This window comes from Colletes gigas, unplaced genomic scaffold, assembly GCF_013123115.1.
Source record: "Colletes gigas isolate AHSC1104 unplaced genomic scaffold, ASM1312311v1 Colletes_gigas_Sc00106, whole genome shotgun sequence".
NCBI lineage: Eukaryota > Metazoa > Arthropoda > Insecta > Hymenoptera > Colletidae > Colletes > Colletes gigas.
In genome coordinates this window covers 47,501-63,200 of record NW_025106732.1, presented here as the reverse complement: position 1 = coordinate 63,200, position 15,700 = coordinate 47,501, and the positions used below count along the sequence as shown (strand labels likewise).

Genomic DNA, 15,700 nt, shown 5'->3' with positions numbered 1-15,700 from the left:
ACTCCTTCGTTACAAGCTTCGCCATATTTTCGGCCAAACTGTACAACCTATGTAAGTGCGTGTACATGTACATATGTGTACGTACGGTTCGGGAAATAAATAAAAACATTTTCAAATCTTGCTAAAAATTTCGTTATATTTTCTCGGTTAAAATTTCGTCAATTTAAAATTAATCGAATGAATTTACAACACCCGGTAAAATATTCATTACGATAAGTACATAAAAAATTCCGTTTGTTCGGTGGTCGTCGTAATTTATACATCCTTTCTAACGTTATAATATAAATTTCAATTCGTGTACGCGTTACAAAAATTCCATCTCACGCTCGATACCCACGAATTTTAATTGTTCCGTCGGTCCGTATCTGTAAAGAAATATTAATCCGTTACAAAGAAACGTTCAAATTGAATAAAATAGAATGTTGCTTTACCTGTAATCGAAAAATAATTCTTCGCCGGGTTGAATAGCTCTCTTGGCAAAAATACCAATTCTATGGTCACCGTTTACCATCATCACTTTTGCGTAACAATTTGGATTTATCGAATGATTGGCGAATCTTATTTTATTTCCTTTTCGCGTAGCATCCACGACAAAGTCTGAAAGTTAACGATAGACAAATTCAGAAAACCAGCCAGATTGCTTATTCTCGAGTTTAAGGATCCCGCAAATTAACAACCATCCACATTTTACACGACTTTTTACCATTGTTAAGATTAAAGAGAAAACTGCACATGTATTTGTCGTATACTTTGCCCCTTCGATCAGCTTCGTCTTGACTTATAATTTCACCACAATATTCCGAGATAAATTCGTTCTTTGCCGCAGATTCTTTAAGAAATATTCCCCAACCAGCCACGTCGGATGGCGCCATTAAAAGGTGTTTATCTAAAAAGATTTCTTCGTTCGACACGCGGTGGAAAAAGATATTGTTTAAATAAAATAAAAGATCCATCACGTACGGAGACCACGTTGAACGCTAACGTTTTTGCAGGATATTTTTGTAATATGAAACTGATCTGCACCGCATGTTTGGCAAAGATCCGGATCGCATTCCCTTACAGCCAGATAACACGGGCATTGCTTTGTGTTGCACTGAGCTTTACACCTACATCCCGGGAAACGATTTTGACATTCGCTGCTGCACTGACAAAACTTTTCACAGAAATTCTGAGCCTGTATACATGGACACGAGTTGTCGCACTGTCTTCCTGGATGGTCGCACGGTGCAAAATTATGGACATGATTAGCACCTTTTAAGAGAAAAACAGAAATTACTTTTTCAATTAAAATCAAACTCGATGATGAAATTACACGTTACTTATTCCATTATGCATTCTCCCATATTACCAGAGTCCTTCTTCAGCTGTATCTTTCTACAATGCATCGACCAAAGTCGATGTTTCTTTTTTTTCTTTCGTGGCGGAGTAAAGTCTTTCAAATTTTCGATCGCAGGAATATCCGAGGCCTCTTTTTGAGCAAATTGGTAAACTTCTTGACAAGTTTTTGTTAACATGATCTGTGCCAATGCACAAGGATTGCCAGGAAAAGCTTTATGAAGGGCGCGAAACAAGCTTTGCTCCGAACCAGTCCACGAAACTTCGCTTTCTGTTTTTATACGTTTATCGAGACCCAGAAGCGTAAACGGTACTTGGTTTTCCGGTTGTGCTTGATCTTCCATCGACTCTTCCGGCTTTGTTTCTTTATTAACGTTCTGTTTGAAATCTAGTACGATAGATATTAGACGATAGTTGTTAACAAAGTGTAGAACGCGGTGTTACCGAATATCTCCCACCTTTTACACAATTTATTACTTCTGATAGTATGAACCGAGAGATTATATTATAAAATTACTCTTTTATACAACAAATAATTTACCATCTTACCTTGACAGCCACCTCCCTGGCTATATTTGTTGCTATCGTTGCTGTCTTCGCTGCTAGCTTCGTTACCAGAATCTACGCTTGCTTGTTTCCGTACTTTTCTAGGACCTCCACGTTTCTCGTCGCTTTCCTCATCTTTTATATCAGCCGCTTGAGCTGCAAGTTTTTCCTTCATCCCCTCCTGTAAACGAACAAAATACCCCTATGCCTTTCTATCATTCGTTACACATCCATCCATCCATACATACATGTACATTTCCGATTAACGAGTATACATATGTATATTACTTTTTTTTTTTTCTTTTTTATTTACCAAATGCATGTAACATTCCGTTCCACACGGTTCGGAAAACGGTTTCAGATCAGGTCCTTTCCGTTTCTGTAGATTCGGTCCCGGATGACAGACTTGAAGACCTATAAATAACGATTAAACTATACGAAAAGGAAAATAAAGAAACTAGGTGATCTTAGTAGACGCATCAACGACGCATGAAATACAATTGCGAATCAGTCCTTGACGATGTCTTTCTGCTAAACGACAAAAAAAGAAAAGAAAAGAAAAGAAAAGAAAAGAAAAGAAAAGAAAAGAAAAGAAAAAGAAGCATTTGCTCGAACACGATCGTTTGTATGCAATGTTGTTCTTTACCTTGCGGCGATGATCCCCTGGCTGCTACGATAAATCAGGAATCATAAATTATTGTAATTAACAGATGTGTGTGTGTGTGTGTGTTCATTTAAAACGGGAATCCAGTATGTATATGGGCAATATACACGGTGTATTTTGGTATACCGATTGTAAACAAGTTATGGTGTAGAAATTCTAGATAGAGTAAATTTTACACGGTGTCGTAATTGTACTCACGGTGAAGAAAGCAGTCGTATTTGAAACATCTTCTGCAGAAAAGCGTGTGAAAGGAATGCATCGTCTGTTCCCTTGGTACGCTCTTAGCATTCGCTCCATCGATATTCGGCGTACACTCGGGTGGCAAAACATTCGGGTCCGATCTTTCCGTTAATTCTATGTATTTTTCTTTTAATTCTTCGGGTCTACCTTTGTCAGGGAATATACTAGATATCGCCTGAAATTAATAGAGAACGTTGCAGCAAACAGGAGAAAACGTTTGCCCATTTAGCTTACATTGAATATATGCATAGATGGAAACGGATTCCCATGCATTTTCGAGTCTTCCAACGACTTTTCGGTTTTAACTTCGGCCTTGATATTACTATCCTTTCTTTCTTTATCCTCTTCCTTTTCCTTTCCTTTCTTCGTTTGCTCTCGGTCTTTGTCCTCTTTTTCATATTGCGTCAAAGCATTAACTAAATCCACAAATATCGAATCATCCATAAAACCGGATTCTCGATCTCCGTGTACCTAAAATTTATTAAATTTAATCTTTTATGCGTCTGTATTTTAAGACCAAATTATATACCGTACACGATCTAGCCGCTTACTTTTCCATCATAATTTTTAATCAATTCTTCGATAAATGTACCATCTTGGTCTAAAATTTCATCACCCATATAAGGTATATTATGTAGCACCGTTTCATCTTCGACCATAAAATTTTGCTGTATAGGTGCCCAGGTATACATGGTTGGTATCGGCGTAACTGCATTAATGATTTTAACAGGGCACGTTTGTGCATCTCCGTCTGAGCTAGTAACTTCTGCTTTCTTCATACAAGAGACATGAGGCGGGATATCCTGCATAGCTAACCACATTGCCTTTCCGTCTGCCCATCGTTTTTGTTCGATCGTTAAGAGCTCTAATGGCATAGTTCGAGTACCAATTACACACGCACACACGCACACACGCACGCACGCACGCGCGCACACACACACACACACACACACACACATAGATATTGTAAATTTACAGAGAAGAAAAATGACAATGCTACGAAAACGAGCAACATGATTGGAAATTGTAATTTCTCAATAGTTATTATGAAGCGAAATATTATTGATTTAGTTGGAGAAAATGTAGGTGTACTAACCAGACATGAACTTGCGATTTTGATTCCAAGCTATCTTTACCTCGTCTGCTCGCTTATAGCGTTTCATTTGTCGTAAACGCATGTATTCGGATTTCACGCGCTTTCTCCATTCTGCAGAAACTTTTGCTTTCGACATTGCAACGAAAAGTCAATTCATCGTTAGCAACATCATCACCGGTACAAGATTAAATTATTAATAAAATCGATGATTCGATGTGCAAGTACACGATGATGACGATTATCCGTGATCCCCGACAACACCTGTGTGGTGTTGTTGTTGTTTTCTTGTGTCATAGACCAGGTATACGAATAGACTTTCCTTATTTCTCCATGGACTGTTCGTGGCCCATGCAAACACGTCCTCTTCTCATGGATGGCGGTCACTTGAGAAACTACTCGTTGAATTAGTGCGCGATGGCCAACAAAGACTGTAGCGTGTGTGGTATGTCAGTTTGAATCGCAGACGCGTTGGTCGGATTAATAAAGTATGTACGTACATTTTCGTTTAATATTAATACGTTTCTGCTGTAAATTGACTCGGAATTGTGAGAAAAACTGAATCGTATTTCTCACATTTTTATCTAACCGGCGTCGATTCATTAGCTCTCTCTAAACGAGAAATTACGTATTTTTTTATATATTATTTAAAGTTCAATTATTATTTAATACTATGATTAGATATGTATGTTTACTGTAATGCATTTGATTTTAATTTCTATTTTATTTCTGTCTGCAATCTCTGATTGGAATTGTAGTAGGGAGAAGGGAAGCTACCGGCTACCGGCTACCGGCACGTAATGCCACCTATCAACCAACAGTGCTGCTAACGGAACAAGTTCAAGGTTGTCTTGATTCGTTCTGTGGATTTTCGCGCGAGTGGACGTATCCTCAGTCTCCAGCCTAATAAGGTATCTACGCTTTAGTTATTGATATCTAAACGCTTCTAATCACCACTATTGCTCTCCATTACTCTCCAACGGTGCCTTCGTTTAATATTAATACATTTTTTACTATAAATTTAGTCGGAATGATAAAAAAAGTGAATCAGACTTGGCGCGTTTTCTTCAATCTAGTCTAACCGGCGTCGATTCGTTATATCTTTCTACACGAAATTACATATCTCGTACATATTATTTCAAACGAAATTATTCTTTAATTGTAATTAGGTATGTTTAGTGGGGTGAATTTGATTTTAATTTGTATTTTATTTCTGTCGAAGTCTGACCAGCAGCACGACGCGACGTAGTGTCGAGGCCATTACACTTGGACACATTGAAATCGCGGCAACTTCAAATGGTCTAATAAGGAAGGATTGGTAAAACTTGTATACATACATATACATATTATTTTTACATTTTTGTCGGAAGCATTTTATCCATGTGTCGGTGTTGAGATTAAATAATCGATAGATAATTTTTTAAATTGCTTTATTATCGATTTCAATTTAATGGGAAATTAAATGGGAATTAATTGTCGTATTTTATTGGATTTTGATCGCGATAATATATGTATAATATATATAGATATATATTTCCGCGTGTAAAATATTTATTGAATTTTTACAAATTTTCCAAGTTTTCTATGCAAGCTGAGTAAGATATAAGATAAAAGATAAAAACTACGTAATTAATTTCTACCGTTCGGGCATAAATAAATAAGAAAGTTTAATTTTTGCACATTTCGGAATGTTTATAAAAATCGAAACATGTATTGAAATGAAATTCAGTTAATACCATTACGCTTACGACTATAGTAAGAAAAGGCTGGTATACATATACATATACACACATACACACATACACACATACACACATACATATAACTGTGAATACTTGAAGGGGCATTTTAAATAAAGGTGGTTAATTATTTTCAGCGTTGATCAGTTATACGTACATATTCTCCGGGGCCTGTAATAAAAATGAAAGTTTACCGTTTACGTCTAATACGGTTACGTGTACATATGTGTTGATAAGGTGTATAGATAGATATACGTGTGTATTTGACGTATGTATTTCTTACCTACGAGACTGAGTAATACGGGCAAAAATATAAGACCATGCGCGGCGCCAAATAGCACAATGCCCAAGTACATTCTAAAGTAAAATATTTGAAATATTTGGTTTTTCGAAAATGCTAATACGATGATTCCTATAATTTTCGTTAAAGTAATTCCCGAGAAAACCTGTGGAATGGATAATAAGCGTTTGTAAATTTGTCGTAGTTGTCGTGAGAAAGAAAAGATTTCCATAGAACGTATCTATGTTATTAGGTTTTTCTGTACAATAGATATACTTACGGAACTTCCCATTTCGTTAAGAGTCTCGATAGCTCGATCAATTTTTGTTACTGCCGCGGAATGTAAATACGAATGTATAATGTGACTGGAAAATTCTACGGAAATGCCAACGGCCTGTAAGAAAAAATATACATGGTATATCCGCGCTGGAACTGAATTTTAATTGGAATTTGTTAAAAGCGAGAGTGGAAAAGGAATAATCGATGGATATGTATCTTATTACATACCACTACTAAATTTACGAGAGAGACTGCGTTCAGTTGAATATTCCACCAATACATAAGACCTCCTATGTTTACAACGATCATGAATACGGTGAGTAGGACCGTAACGGCCGAAAATAATGAAAATCCAGATAGCAACGCAGTCACAACGAATATTACAACGAGAGAGAGGCCCAACGATGATATCGTTTCTTTCCAGATCGTAAGATATTGTTCGTAGTAGACGTAGGATATGCTGCGAAGAGAATTAAAATCGGAATAATAATAATAATAATAATAATAATAATAATAATAATAATAATAGTTTCAGATTTCCGACGGATAAAGGTAATAGGCAATATGTTTGTAACGTTTACAAACCTGTATGGGAATACAGTTATATTTTGATCGGTTAAACTTTGGTTGTTTATCATATTTGTGATGTTTTCGGCTATCGTTCTTGCAGATTTCAGCGATTCGTACCAATCGGATGACTTTTTTAAAGGGACGTGGTAGCCCATAAAGTAACTGTCGCCAACATCGACCAGTCCATATTTGTCCACGTGGTAATTAATTCCCTGTGTGAAATGAAAAATAGAAATAGAAATAGAAAAACGGACGGTGTGCGTAACGAGAGGAATAATCGAGTTACATCGAGATACGATGGCCGACCAGATTTCGCGCAATCTTGATTCGGAATGTCTTCCAGAAAGTACGGTAGATATTTTCGAAAACTGTTTACGTCTGGTCGAGAGTGAATATTTCGAATGTCGCACGGACTGCACGTGCCAACTAGAAAAAGAAAACAAGCTTGTGATGCGTGCGTGCGTGCGTGCGTGCGTGTATACATGTCTTAATAGTTTGAACGTTTGTATTGATACGGATTACCGTTAGTATGCGGACAAAATGATTGATTGTTCGGAAAGTACATGCAGCAGCCAGAAATCGTTGACCAGTCCATGTAATCGTCTATCCAGGAGGAAGCTGCTTTTGATAAATACGATCTAGAAAGTAAAGATATACGTCGTATGTATAGATAACGATCGGTAAGGAATTTAATGCGTTTCGATTGAAATAAATTTGATTATTTAGTGTACAAACACAGCAGGTTGTTTAGACGCCGAGTAGATTTGTGTGTAGAGAGAATCGGAATTACATCCTTGACCGCCACAAATTATGTTCTGAACATTTTTCTCGCTATAATTGAGTCCGGGTGTCAGAACAAAATAAACGGGTGGGCCCATCGACAACAGATCGTTCATAAACTGAATATTAATCGATACGTCGTTATTAGTTATTACGTATTGTTGTGTATTTTGATCGGATGTTTGTAGAAACGATCAAACGGATACGTTACTTGGAAATATTTCAACACGTAAGAATCTACAGGCATCGAAAGTTCTTGTTCCAAACCGATACCAATATTTGGTATCACCGTGGCATTTACAACCAGGGCGACAGAGAATACTATTATTACGATCGTTCTGATAGATGTCTTCATAATAAACGGCGTATAAAAACGTTTAAATATCGTTTGTACTAGATTGGAATTTTCATCAATTTCCAAATTTTCTTTGTTCGTTTTCACACAACAAAACACATCCAACAAATTCTTCTGAAATATCATAAACTAGCTTGAATCGTTCTCTTTGAGTAAAAATAGGATAAATGCGAGGCGCGAGTATTTTCTCTTACCTCGGATCTCCGAGTGTCCAGCGACAACAGACCGACGAAAGCTGTTATTTGTAAGAAAAAGTTTACCAGGATAGACACACACGCGTAAAGCGCAAAAGTACGAACAGCTGGCATCGTGGATAATGCTCCTGCAAAATGGAATATTAAATTCGATTTATTCTACATACATGTACATAAGTACTTATGTATATGATATTGCGGTGAAACGCGATTAATCTCTGCTCGGCCGTGGATAAAATAGCTTGGAAAACGAGGTTTCGTTTCTACCTACTAACCGATTAAGAAACAAAGACACTCGGATGTACTGGTGAGCAATATCGACGGACCAACTTTCGCCATCACTCTTCCTACATGGTCCGATATCGTTTCTTCCGATTTTTTTGGATTTCTTTGATGAGTTTGGACCAATATGAAAATGTTATCCACTCCCACGGCTAATACCAAGAATGGAATTACCTATAGACGATTAATTTCTATACCTTTTTCTAGTTTTTCTTCATTCTCGTACAAGTTTTGCTCACCTCGATCGTAAGTAAGCTCGTGGGTAGTCCGATATAGCCAAATATACCAAGCGAACAAGCTACGGATGCCATCACTATGATAATTCCACCGATACTGAGCATCATTTTGCTCTTTGCCTGTAACCATACGATTTAAACAAATACCTATACGTATGTACATACATACATACATACATACATACATACATACATACATACTTACATGCATACACTTAAGAATTTGAAAAATAGTAAACTTACAAAGTACCCTTTGAAACTACAGTCCATTTTACCCAGAGCAAAGGCAACGTAAACAAACATTAATGCATAACTGAAAACCATTGTCGACACTTCGGCTTTCGACGATCGATCCAATTCATCTTGAATCGATTTCTCTGTATTGTACGCGACATCCATAAATTCCGGACGTTCGTTGCTGTCCCATTCTTTCATAAAATGAATGAATCTGAAATTTCGATAACGATAATAAACGATTTCGATCGTTCATTTCTCCCCTTCTCCTTGTTGTTTGAGAATACCGCTAGTTACCGCTGTTCCCACTTGTGTACAGACTCGACCACAGATTCTTCCAACGAGTTTTTCACCAGAAAAGTTAAAACCAATCCCGTTGCCTTTATATAATCTCTCGAATTATAGTTGAACTCATTGTCCCGAAGAAAGCCACCGTAGGCTATTGCTGGCACGACTGGCCCTTTGTACGGTGCCATACAGGCAGGACTGTATGAATTTCTGTTAAAACAAACGTTTAAAAGTTTCATTTTATAATGGATATTTAACCAATCGTACTGATCCGTCTATGTAAACTCACTGCGCGCACTCGTACAAATGATCCAAATAATTTCTTTCGTACGAATCTGATGTATCCGTTGCATTGAAACGTTCAAGATCGTTTTGAAAATATCCCCATACGCTTTGCACGGTGCAAAGATCCAAAGTAGTGGGTCCTGTAAACTCATTCTGTACAGGAGCGTAACAAATGCGTTCCAATCCTTCTCCAACCTCTTCTCCAATCTGTTTATTACAATTTACCCAATCTTTTATTTAACCTTCCTACTTGCACGGCAAATATAGTATGTACATATATGTATAGAGAAAGTTGTACTTGCCCGGAGAATTTTGTTTTGAAGCTCGTATACGGCGAGTAAAAATATTTTGTTAAATACGGGACCAAATTCAAGAACGCCGTTCGATGTATTGTGCAACACCTGCGATCCAATTAAACGAAACGAACGCCCGTTTAGATTTTTTCAACACCGTGTAAGTACACATGTGTACATATGTATATCTATATCTATGTATACGTGTGTGTGTGTGTGTGTGTTTATTTTGAAACATAGATTTACATAAAAGTAGAACTCGAGAAAGAGTTAGTTAGTCGTTGGTTATTATCGACTGACTTTACCTTATCGACTCCCACCGATTTTATGTAAACTTGTTCCGTCCTGTAGAAAGGTTGAAAATGCGAATCGAAATAATTTTTCTCGATTCTAGCTCTGCTAGTGGGTGCTGCCCAAATTTCGATCGGATCGCTCGTTATCGAGAGCCGAGTAATTCCGTAACTCAGTGCCAATATTATATACGAGATTGTAAAAAGCGTTATAATTGGGTATTCTGCGAATGCTGTTAAACATGGAATAATAATAATAATCGTAGTAATAAGATTAATAAGATAGCAACGCGCAATGTGGCCCGTGTACGATCTTTTACCGTGTCTAGGAGATTTCGAGCAACCAAACAGCTCTTTTACCACTCGATAGAAAATTATGTTGATGATGGTGTATACCTTTTCCCCAAACAGTGAAAAACGACCGGGACATCTCGTGCAAACTCCTCCGCCAATTTACATTCGATTTAGTCTTATTTTTCCCCGTTGTCCCTTTATCCTTGCTGCTATCTACAACCATTTATACAAGAATAGAATTAATTACGCTAAATACAATACGTGTAGGTACTTACATACGTGTATGTATAGCTTAACAACGCAATACCTGAACAAACGGGCCTTATCTTGAAAATTACCACTGCAGCGAATAAAATAACAACAGTAATTACAATTCCTGCTAAAACACCATAGCCGTTGTACCCGAAAATGGTAAAGTAGTCATTATATTGTTCGATTTTCGTGAATGGGCAAGCTGCGGGACAATCGACGCAGCTACATGCCGACAATTCCTATTTAGTTCGAGCAAGATAAATTTATGATATACATATACATACATGTACATATGTACATATACTTGAAACTGGTTATTCGTTCGGACTTACGTCGTATGTTTCGTTACATATTTTTACCGGTTCGTTCCACCCACTGCTATTACTGATGAAACGCATGTTGAAAGTTATAAAATCATTCGCAGTCACATCACCTTGATACTCGTACCATCTAAAATCAGTTACTTTCATCACAAATCCAATAAACTACGTTCTACAAAACGGTCTGTTTTCGTTTTTGCTGGTCGTCGTTGCAGCTCGTTCGTTAATTTACGTACATATTCAAACACCATTGTTTAAATTTATATTTACTTTGTTGCTGTGCACCAACTGGCTCCGTGAATTCCGCAGGCCAAATCCATAGCCAAATTTCCACTTGCTGGGTGAACGATATTTTTACACGAATCGAAAGTAGTATTCATGTATTCTTCCGCGATATGAACCTAACAAGCATACATATATTTGGAATACATATATTAAGGAAACGAGGGTAGGCGACGGTATGGGACGCTAGGCGAAACATAAAATGCCCAATTGTTTAATCTTTCAAAGGATATACCGGTTTTAGTCATTCCGTTTTTATGTCTTTATTCATATTTGTGTACCTCGACTGCTTTCACGTACTCTTTGCCCTCCGAATTTATACCAACGTCTTTTAGTTGTAGAAATCTACTCTGTTCAGGACTGCAACTTAAATCGCATATTAATTTGTATGCATTTTTTATACACGTTGGACATCTGCCAAAGATTCCATCGATCATGTTCGTCTGACCGAGCAGCGTTTTAATATTGTTACTGTCGCAACATAACTTTGGCGACTCTGAAAACAAGTAGACGACCGACGTGTTTGTTCAAGTAGAATTCTTCTCCGATCCGAAATACGTACCAGTGTCGATAAAGTATTGCGGGCATATATCACGAAGAAGCAACGCGATTGTTCGATTGTTGATCCGTCGAGGAGGATCATTGGACACGCACGTGTAATTCAAAGTTGGCTTTTCGACCGAGGGACCGCAGTCTCCGTACCATACGCAACGATACTGCTGCTCTCCATTACTATCTCCTAATCTCAACGCACAACAGAATATTAAGAAAATCCCGTGCATTCGGTTCCACCGAAACCTCCACTCAGATCTGATCATCTTTGAAACAATTTGAAGAAAATCCTTTGCCACTTTGCCCCCGCTTTGATTCTTCTTTCCTCCGTTCTCCGAATACCTACACGTTCGAATAACCTGGTTAAATTATTCCAACGCGGATAATAAACAAACACTCTACTCACTTTTTATCCTTTTTATATTTACATGGAATTCTGTTTAAATAATTGTTCTAAATATGAATTGATTTGGACTATTTAACGCGGTTACCGGTGCCTGTGCGCTGTTGTCGATCGATCGATTGCTCGCTCGCTCGCTCGCTCGCTCGCTCGTGTATCGAATACAATCTCTAGGCGTCGGGTATCTTTTCTCACGGTCGATTGATCGGCTTTGGGTAGAATAGTCTTTTTACTCTTTTTTTCCTTCCAGTATTAGGAGGAAAGAAAGTGGTATATAAATTTTTAATGGTCTAGATGTCGGCTTATACATTTTATATCTAATCGATACGATTGATACAGATCAATCGTTTGATTAGGCTGCACACCTGCGTCTTATCGCTGACAGATTTCAATTCTTGCTTCGAAAAACAACAGTTGCACGCATGGAATTCTGTATCGTTGATTGATTGATTGATTGATATCGTGCAATAAATTTTCAAATTTTTACGCTTAACCGACAAAGAAGGACAGTCGTGTGTAATAATAATAGAGCTCAACGGGATAAATTGGGTAATGTTAATCGCTTTAAAAGTTGTTTCGAAAGAACTTTTCCTCCATTTTCTCCCCCACTCCGATAGCTTGTTATTAAAGTCGTCGATCGCGGATACAGAGGTATAAATTAAAATGAATTATTATACTGGATAATCATATTTTAATGACTCAATGATTGTACAAATGGATCACTTTTAAACGTTTCCACGTAACCGAAGAACAATAACAATAAATACAGGAATGAACGGAATTATAATGTTGCTTACTAATTTGTAATTATACAATAGATGAAAAAACATAAACGATACGCAGTTTACATTGCGTTTGTATTCGTAGATGGAAAATTATCTTCATTCCTGGTTCACCGTATACGGTTGCATACGTAAACGAAGAAAAATAAACAATGTGGAAAGACGTGTTACATCGTTACTTTATCCTATTTTTGTTTCGTTATAATAACGTGACCCCACATCTGCCCACCCTGCTTCATACCCCGTCATCTACTATTCCCCTTATAATCTATAATAATTCTATCAACCATCTAAAATCTTTGTGTTCACGGGACACTAAAAGGTTTATTTCTTTCTCACTCGACCTTTCTCTTTTCATCATTTCTCTTTGCACGCATGCACGCACGCCTAACGCACACACACACACACACACACACACACACACACAACCATCCTCTGTCTCTCTCCATCTCTTCCATGGTCTTGGCCTTTTCGTGCTACATACATACAATATCATTCGCCGCTTCTCTTTCTCAAGTATAACATACATACGTGTACATGCACGGTGTCCGTAATCATACTGAATTTTATCGTCGTTATAATAGTATGTTACGTTCAACGATAGCGATAAAGTTTATATTAATAAAATTTGTGGAGAATGTCCAATAATCGTATAATAGATGATACATCTGTCGACGATCCTCTGCGACCAGGACAAAAATATGAAACTCGATACTAGGCCAACTATTAAGAGATACGCCTCGGAGCTAGAGTGTCTCGACCTCTATTTTCTATTTTGACCAAATTTTTTAGGAACTTGTCGGTTTTCCTAATACACTTTCAACGTTCATGGTTGCTGATTAGAAACAGTTTCGAGTCCGAAGAAACAAGTACCGAGCGTTTCGATATTTCTCATAAACTCTGACTATGTACATACATGCAGCATACGTGTAATGTGTAGAATGTGTTGAGCTTATTTAACAAACTGTGAACCATATAAAAAAATGTTTAGAGGAAAGTTATAAGGTATAAAGGAGACCAGACCACCCTGAAATGATGCCCCACACAAAGTTTACACGCGAACCAAAACGGTTTAGAATACGGCCAGTTTGTGCAACAATTGCAACGGCTGTGCTTGAAAATGTGGAAAAAGAAAAGACGGACGGCAGGCAGGCATATACCTAAAGGAAGGCCGAGGGGTCATTTACCTGATTCCCATTAATTCACAACATTTCTCAAAATTACGAATATACATACGTGAATTTCACGGAGCATTTCAAAGTGGTGGCAAACGGTCAACCACAATATTCACCCTTTATACCTCACAATTTTCTTCTAATACATTTCTCTATACCATTCACAATTTTTTCGATAAACCTGACACACTGTATACGCGTCTATTATAATTGATTATTAAAAAGTAACGTATCACCGAAAGGAATTTAACTGCAACAATGATTATTACATTTCAATGTTACCGTAAAGAAAATTATCCAATATAACTTTCTGTCGGATCTTTATCCAAATTTCATTTCTACTTTATAATCTCTCTCTCTCTCTCTCTCTCGCTCTCGCTCTCGTACGCTTTCTCTCTCTCTCTCTCTCTCTCTCGCTCTCGGTAATATGTACTATGTCTTTGAATTTAATTGTATTACTATCTTTATTATTGTTATCATTGCCGTTGTCGTTGTTAGTATTATTATAGTTAATGTTATTATTACGTTTTCCGTTCTTGTGACTATCGTAGTCATTTTCATGAAAAAATGCTATTCGAATGTTAGCATTGATTGTCACGAGTCCTGGAGTAACAGATACGCGAACGAGTATAATATGAAACATGAAAGATTTTTCAATGCGTGTAGATATACGCTATGTTTAATTGAAACGCAAACGATGATAAGCGTAGATTGGAGAGTGCATCAACTACGATAAAATACACTAGCGAGCGTATCAGACTTGGCATATCGAAACGAATTGATCAACCGCGAATTAGTTTCACCGTGACACATACGCGTTATACGGGTCGAGAAAAAAAAGCACGGACTCTCGCTCGGAGGCACATCTCGACAAAATTTATACAATAAAATTTTTCTCTATATATATATATATATATATATATATATATATAGTGGACAATGTAATAATACGAGCAACAGAAGGTCCTCCGTAAAGTTTCAAATCTGCACATGTCACGCCTATAGTAATTAGTAAATAGGTATTTAATTTTCTTCGCTCTGAAATATTAACCAATACCCTATTTTAAATACATACTTTGTTTATATGCGCATACGTGGATTCGTGCGCTTGTAACGCAAGGGTGTGGTTGTGCTGTATGTGCGCACGTAAGTACTATTGGGAGACGAGATATCCATATGGTTCCATACAGACTATCCATAAGCTAAACGAGACACATTTGCAACGGGCAAAAGGAATCGTTTACAGGCTCCACCAAATTCCCTCCACTCTTTCGGTTCTTGGCTCTTTCAGGGGCTTGGTTCCTCTGGAGGGGATTAGGTGGATTGCCCGTTGCTCGGTTTTCAACTTACACGTGCCATCGCGTCTCGTCTCATCGATAGTATTTTCCATGTCGAACGAACAGGAGAGCACAATGCGAGCGTATGTATCTACATATACATATGTAATGTATGTATGTATGTATGCACTTATATGGTAAAATTCTTTTATCGTATCGTGCAGCTATTCCGAAATTCTTGAATCTTGTGAGATTCAATTCACCATTGTGAAACGTGAAACCGTTTATTCAAGAATCATCTATTATTAATCAACGTCGCTGATTAAACGCAATAATCTTAATTTTTAACTGCCGATCAAACGATATATGTATGTACGTCTGTA

At 37.4% G+C, this 15,700-nt stretch overlaps 2 protein-coding genes across 7 annotated transcripts; both read right to left on the bottom strand.

Moving 5' to 3' along the window:
- Positions 1–125: 125 nt before the first annotated feature.
- On the bottom strand, positions 126–4,362 carry LOC122404142 (histone-lysine N-methyltransferase E(z)). Of its 6 annotated transcripts, none has more exons than XR_006259691.1 (12): positions 3,882–4,362; positions 3,337–3,650; positions 3,020–3,256; positions 2,744–2,960; positions 2,528–2,548; positions 2,195–2,295; positions 1,885–2,062; positions 1,349–1,723; positions 961–1,251; positions 678–886; positions 432–597; positions 126–365 (listed from the first exon to the last, which is right to left on the bottom strand). XR_006259691.1 is itself a non-coding variant. In XM_043408061.1 (12 exons), the coding sequence occupies exons 1-12, from the start codon at positions 4,015–4,017 to the stop codon at positions 305–307; spliced, it is 2,247 nt and encodes a 748-aa protein (XP_043263996.1). In that variant the 5' UTR covers positions 4,018–4,362; the 3' UTR covers positions 127–304. The 6 variants fall into 6 exon arrangements, 5 of the variants coding, with proteins under 5 accessions (XP_043263996.1, XP_043263994.1, XP_043263999.1 ...); XM_043408061.1 differs by having other exon boundaries at positions 127–365; positions 704–886; positions 3,337–3,617; XM_043408059.1 differs by having other exon boundaries at positions 127–365; positions 704–886; positions 3,882–4,361.
- A 1,146-nt stretch (positions 4,363–5,508) lies between these two features.
- On the bottom strand, positions 5,509–11,913 carry LOC122404139 (NPC intracellular cholesterol transporter 1 homolog 1b-like). Its single transcript, XM_043408057.1, has 23 exons — positions 11,694–11,913; positions 11,413–11,627; positions 11,120–11,250; positions 10,862–10,979; positions 10,595–10,768; positions 10,380–10,452; positions 9,999–10,216; positions 9,703–9,801; positions 9,405–9,607; positions 9,125–9,325; positions 8,837–9,041; positions 8,597–8,713; positions 8,351–8,531; positions 8,076–8,203; positions 7,738–7,995; positions 7,482–7,645; positions 7,269–7,384; positions 7,033–7,172; positions 6,762–6,958; positions 6,405–6,636; positions 6,178–6,291; positions 5,901–6,063; positions 5,509–5,788 (listed from the first exon to the last, which is right to left on the bottom strand). The coding sequence occupies exons 1-23, from the start codon at positions 11,911–11,913 to the stop codon at positions 5,751–5,753; spliced, it is 3,705 nt and encodes a 1,234-aa protein (XP_043263992.1). The 3' UTR covers positions 5,509–5,750.
- Between the last annotated feature and the right edge of the window lie 3,787 nt (positions 11,914–15,700).

Bases quoted from the DNA above. Each gene is read 5' to 3' on its own strand.
- LOC122404142 (XM_043408059.1), bottom strand. From the start codon at position 4,017: ATGTCGAAAGCAAAAGTTTCTGCAGAATGGAGAAAGCGCGTGAAATCC. The intron at 2,961-3,019 runs GTAAGCTAAATG...TATTAATTTCAG, and splicing joins CATCTATGCATATATTCAAT to GCGATATCTAGTATATTCCC. The intron at 2,549-2,743 runs GTGAGTACAATT...TTATCGTAGCAG, and splicing joins ATACGACTGCTTTCTTCACC to CCAGGGGATCATCGCCGCAA.
- LOC122404139 (XM_043408057.1), bottom strand. From the start codon at position 11,913: ATGCACGGGATTTTCTTAATATTCTGTTGTGCGTTGAGATTAGGAGAT. The intron at 10,217-10,379 runs GTATACACCATC...CATGTTTAACAG, and splicing joins TTTCACTGTTTGGGGAAAAG to CATTCGCAGAATACCCAATT. The intron at 9,326-9,404 runs GTGAGTTTACAT...TTGTTTTAACAG, and splicing joins CATTTGTACGAGTGCGCGCA to AAATTCATACAGTCCTGCCT.